At 51.1% G+C, this 6086-nt stretch overlaps 1 protein-coding gene across 1 annotated transcript; it reads right to left on the reverse strand.

Annotated features, from left to right (window-relative positions):
- Nucleotides 1–503: 503 nt before the first annotated feature.
- On the reverse strand, nt 504–5851 carry RASL11A (RAS like family 11 member A). The gene is made up of 5 exons (XM_080612418.1): nt 3887–5851; nt 1770–1952; nt 1624–1680; nt 1471–1550; nt 504–1283 (listed from the first exon to the last, which is right to left on the reverse strand). Exons 1-5 carry the CDS (start codon nt 3927–3929, stop codon nt 831–833), a joined length of 816 nt encoding a protein of 271 aa, XP_080468544.1. The 5' UTR covers nt 3930–5851; the 3' UTR covers nt 504–830.
- Between the last annotated feature and the right edge of the window lie 235 nt (nt 5852–6086).

A 6086-nucleotide genomic window follows, 5' to 3' on the forward strand; every position in this document is an offset into this window, starting at 1 on the left:
ACCTGTTTCTAATGGCTACAAAATTGATCTGGGGAACACAGAGATGCGATTCCTTTTTAAAGTAGCTATTTTCTGCTATTTTCTGTTAAGGGAGCCTACGCATCTGTCCTTCCTACCACACATCTCCAGAGAAAGCAACAGCCATCCCACACCCTCCTCTGCTGCGGATTGCTCAGCACTTTGTCCCGTGGTAATCTGTAGGAGGAACTCAACACTCCTGTTAAACGCTGAGGGCTCAAGAGATTAATTCTGTGGCATTGATTACTCCAAAGCACATCAGAAATCGGAGCTTATTCCCAACAGCTTATTATCATTCAGGCAGTTACGGGTGCAGGCAAAACAGCAGTTTTGAGGGAGGAAAGAGATCCCGTGATAGTCAGAACTCTTACAGACAGTTTTGTTTTCATGTTTAATAGAGCTTTTTTTTCCCTTTCTCCATATCAAGCTTTCCATCAAAGGCTTTCAAACATGCTATAAAGGCAGCTGAGTGTTACATCATTATCACTCCCATTTTGGAAATGGGAAACTGAGGCCCCCCAAAAGTAATTTGAGCAGTGTCAAACAGCAAACCCCAGTCCAAACCAGAAATGGAATCAAACCCTCCTGGCAAAAATCCCCTTCTCCAACTACCTCTATTTACTTGCTATGCAGCTTTTTTTCTTAATGTAAAAATAACCCAACCAGTCAAATAAGAGAGAATGGCAAGGAAATCACAACCTTTGACATACTTACTTCCATACTGCCGGTGTTAGTACAAAAATAAAGATTTTTATTAACTAGATTACAAAAATAAGGTCTATTGGATCACACAGGATCTCACCACAGGGGTTTTATTTGACTTTGGAAGATAAAGCCTGTTTGAAACGTCTCTTTAGATCTTGCATGTTGGGAGATTTGGGCCGAGGGATGATGGATGCCCGCCTCCTGTCCGTGCTGCCGGCATGCTGCAGTTTGCTGAGCTCCTTGCACAGGTACTGGAACACATCGCAGACGCCCTGGGAGTCGTCACTTGTGGAGATCTCTAAGAACAGGCTGCCCAGTTCATTCGCCAGCTGTAGCCCCTCCTTTGCCTGCACTTGCCTGGCATGGAGGAGGTCAGCTTTGTTCCCCACGATAATGATGGGGGTCCTGGCGTCTGGGTGGATCTTGCGTATGTGCTGATAGAGGGGCCGAACCACCTGGTAGCTGCTGTAGTCTGTGATGGAGTAGACCAGGAGGAAGCCCTCTGCCCATTTCACGCACCGGGACAGGGCGTCCAGCACCTGCACACAGTCCTCCTGCACCTGTGGTACAACAGACAGCACAAATTTGGCATCAGGCAGTGAAAGCATAAAGCCTGTATCATAGGTGGCACCGTTAAACAGGCCTAAAGGGAAGCCTGAGCTCTGTCTTATGAGACCAAGCCTGGCCTTGGAGGAAACTAAGGCTCAAAACCTGAGCCTTCAGGTGGCAGAGAAAAGCGGCTCGTACCTGGATGCACCCCGGCGTGTCCTGGATCTGCACGGCAACGTGGTCACCCTCCAGACGGACCAGCCGGGAGTAGAGGCTGCCTGAGGAACACAGAGCGTCAAGACATCACCCGCGGCACCGGGACCCCGCACCCGCCGCCCGCCGCCGCCTCACCTGTGTTGGGCTCGTAGTCCCCGATGAACCGCTTCGTCAGGAACCGCACGATCATCGCTGAAACACAGAGGGGCCGCGTTAGGCGGGACGGATGGGCGGGCACGGGAAGGGAGAGGGGGCACTGACGGGCAGCCCCCGGCACTCACCGCTCTTGCCGACGCCGCGGGCACCCAGTACTGCCAGGCGGACCTGGGGGCCGGGCAGCCCCGGCGCGCATTCGGCGATAGGCGCCAGTAGGAAGGGCTGGGACATACTCGGCAGGCGCATCGGAGGGGCGGCCCGGCGGCTCCGCTCGGCCCCTGTCGGCTCGGCCCGCTTCCACTCGGTCCCTGTCGGCTCAACTCGTCAGGCAGCGCTCGGCACAGGCGGCCCTTAAAGGCTCCGGCGGCAGCGCCGTGCGAGGGGCCGCCCCTCGGCGGTACCGCCCCCCGCCGCACCTCCCACCCCCCGCAGCCCTCCCCAGCTGTAGCCCCGCTCGCTGCCCACGCTGTGGCACCCCGCTGCCCCTTCCTCCCCACATCTCCCCTGTCCCTCAGCGCGGGGACAGCCCGGGCGGGCCGTGCGACCTGCGCCCCGCTTCGGGGCGGGCACCGCAGCACCCCGCCCCGCACCGCCCTCCTGCGGGGCAGGCGGGAGGCAGCACCAGCCTCGCGTGTTGGGGAGGGTGCACCTCCACCACTGCAACAGGCTGCGGCTTCTTGCACCCTCCCTGCAGCGGGGGATGTGAGTCAGGATCGAGAGGAAGTGATTTATTCTTGTACTCCAGATTATTCTGTTGCCCACACCTGGACACATCCCTCCATAGCCAATGTTGAAATCCCAGGCTCTGGATCAAGCAAAAGCCAGTCCTGAAAAAGAGCAGTCCACAGGGCCCTGAGGTCTGCATTAGGCCCTTCAGGTTTTTAAAAGTGGAAGAAAGTTTCAGAGAAGAGAGGTGCTCCACCACCAGCCTCAAACCTGCCAGCAGCAGCATGGATGCTTCCGTCTCTGCAAACTGTTGCCCTGGCTCCTGCAAAACAGCTTCTGCAGCACACTGCTGCTTTGCAAATGTGTGTTTACAAAATAATCCATTCAGGGGCTGCTTTATCAGGCAGATATGTAACACAAGCCAGCAGGAAACAACACGGAGGGTAGCAGACTGGCACTGGAAAGGAGCCGGATGGATGTGAGGCTTCACAGCCTGTAACCACACAGGGATGGAGCCACCATGGGAGCTGCAGGGCTGATGCCCAGGGCAGCACTGGTCCCGGATACCCACGGGCAGCCAAGCTGAACCTCAGCAGAGCTGTGCACTGGGGCCGCACACAGTCACCTTCCCCTCCCCTTCAGCAGAGCTCCTGAAGATCCATGCAGTGACAAGTCATGGTTTTCCTCACTTTTCTCTTGTCCTCCCTCTTACTTTCTCCCTACAACCATGAAAGTCCAGGTACTGACCTGCTGTGTGCTTCTTCAGACACCCTCACTCCAGTGCCTCCAGTGACATGAAAATTCACAACAAGGAACACTGCCAGCTCTGCTCTACCAGTGAAGGTATTCCTGAGAGAAGAATCCTTGATGCCGTTGGGACAAGGATGGGGAGGAGCTGCTCCCTGCAGGTAACATCAAGGCCACTTTTAACCTGAAAAACTGATTGCCTCTAGAATTTCTACTTCCCATCATACCAACAAGCCCTTTTATTTTCGTAAACAAGATTTCTCTTTTATCCCTAAAAGCTTTTGGCTTTCAGAGGTTGGTGCTGTTGCCACCTGCTCCCATTGCCATGGAATCTTGCTTTGGCCTTGCTCACGGTGCCAACAGACTGTTTTTATACATTTCTTTACAAAGGAGCTATTGGAGTACATTTAAAACTTGCCCTTGGAAGAATGCCACCAAAATGAGTCTGTTCCAGGCAGCTGATTCCCAGGTGCCGAGTTGTGAATGCAGCAGTATTAAACCACCAACCCCAAAAGTCAAGGAGCTCCCCACTTCTGGGCATGCTGCCTCGCCTGCTGCTGAGAGCATCCCCAAAGGGCAAACAGTGATGGTCAAGCAGAGAGATGACAGCACAGAAACACAGTCAGGACACCCAGCAAACAAAGTGATTTCCAGGGACCAATGGGCTCTCTGTTTCTCCATCACCACCTAACTCTGGTGCAGCATGAACAGCTCAGTAGGTTGAAGCAACTGGGGCTCAGATTAGCTGTCCTCAAGACTGTTTCCCCGATCTGATACACACAACAGATTACAAAAGCAGTTGTTTGTATATCCTCTTACAGCTTCTTACCTGCCTTCTCCCTCAAGGAATGGGGCTGAAGGCGTCTGAACATCCCCCACCCTGTTCAGGCACGCACACTTCAACTGCTTCCTCCCAGGGTCCTCAGACTGCAGCCCCTCTGCACAGGCACGGTGTCTCCTCCCCAGTCCTTTCTGCCCTCTCGCTGACCTTCCTGGCCAAGCACAGCATTAGCACTAACTGCCTACACAGCCCTCAGGGAGCCTCAGGTCTTGGTGTCAGTGACAGGCTAAAACAGATGAAGCTGACAGTTCAGAAGGCTTCCTTGCTTCTTCTCCAAGAGGCAACAGGAGATACTTGGCAGGGTCTTTGGCAGGGAACCAGCTGCAAAGTCTAAGACAGTAAAACCAGGATAGGAGCCGAAAGCTCAGCCCCCACCTCGTAATTGGTCTCCGAGGAACAGAATCAAAGCACTACACTGAAGCATAACAGTTTGTGCTAATCCATAAGCACTTTATCCTTTCACATGTTGTTTAGGGACAGGCTGTGCACCAGCTCCGGGATAATGAAGTCTCTGTACCAGAAGAGGACTGGAAGACAGACAACATTAATACTGAACTTCAGCAAAACTGACTTTTGAATTGATTCCTGAATCCTCGCAGCTCAAGGTGTGTCCAGTTACATGAGAAACCTACAGCTTTGCACATTTCACAACAGTTCTCCACAATTCAAAGTATCACGGAATGAAACAATTCAACTGTCACAGTGTAAAAACACCTTCCCTGTAGCTGGCAGGCTCACTGCAAGGCTTTGCTTTCCAGGCACAGCCTCAGAACAGGGGTGTAGACAACCGGTTACAGCTAATGGGTTTAAGTGTGTACAACCCCTTCCAGAGCAAGGCAAAGGGGAGAGGAACCCACAACTCCAAACACCCTAAGAAAACATGCTTCCTCCACCCAAGGGAACAGAGGCTGAACTGCCAAAATCACTCACTCCCCTCACAAATCTTCTGCAAGTACTGCACACAATTAAAACTATTCTACCAAGACAGACACTTTTCAATGTAGACACTAGTTTCATGACTGGAAGTGTCCTGACAGGCAGTTCTTCCACAACTTTTCTCAGCTCACGGATCTCTACCTTCTGTCACAACTGTGCTGAACACATGGGAAGCAAACTTCAATAACAGGTACTAAGACTGGTAAATACCTGGGCTGTGCTGCTGCAAACTTGAGACTACCAGGAAAACTAACACTGCACCAAGAGCCTGTTGGTTAACAGGCAGCGTCTATAAACCCAAGACAGGTTAAGCTGTAGCTAACTTGTCCTGCTTTCAAACACTCATCCCCGCTCAAAAGGCTACCCTCTTCCTGTACAAACCAGCTTCATTTTCAGTCATTTCTGGGAATCCTGACCAAGGAAAGCATTCCCTCCTTCTCCTCCCAGCCCACACACAACTTCCAAACACATTTTTGAGTATCTACTGTCGGCATAGTGACTTTAAAAACACTGACAGTAAATGGATTGAGAAGTTTATTACTCCCTACCATTTACAGTTACTGGTAACCATCCCATCAGAATGCTATGGCTAATTCACTGCAATCCTGACAGTTAAGTACAAATCAAACAGGGAACCAGAGTAACTTACACAAGCATGTGAAGAAAATGTAAAAACACCATCACTGAAGACTGTACCCAATGAAGCCTCCCACTTAATTCCTCCTCTCCTAATGGAAAAAGATGCTTATCTTGTGAGCCAAATAGGGATTTTAAATTGCTGTGGAAACTGGCAAGCCAAAGATGATGATAAAGGTCTAAGGCTCAGCATACAGATGTAGCTGCTCCAACAAAACCCCGCCTGGTCATAAAAAGCTAAGTGCATAAACTGTGACAATGGAAGTTAAGATTCAACAACCCTCCTTCTGGAGATGGTGGTGCACCCTATGTCCAATACATATGGTGTCAAAAGACTATTAGCATCACTTATCAGTCTGCTAACAGAGAAGCTTTGTTCCATCTTCTTCAAGGCATTTCCAAAGTCATTCCAACAATATAGCCTGTTCTATCTTCTGAGATGGAAGCTTGGAGAAACTTCAAACATAGCATCGGCTCACTGGTTCTTTGAGCATTCAGTACCTAAAGCCTGTCACCCTTAAATACCAGGCCAAGCCACACAATGAATTCAGCGTCCAAAAGCTGCATTCCATGAGAATGGGAGCACTCACAATTAAGTGGTAGGTAAGAGCAAGCA

The sequence above is a fragment of the Psittacula echo genome (genome assembly GCF_963264785.1).
Source record: "Psittacula echo genome assembly, chromosome: 3".
Lineage (NCBI taxonomy): Eukaryota > Metazoa > Chordata > Aves > Psittaciformes > Psittacidae > Psittacula > Psittacula echo.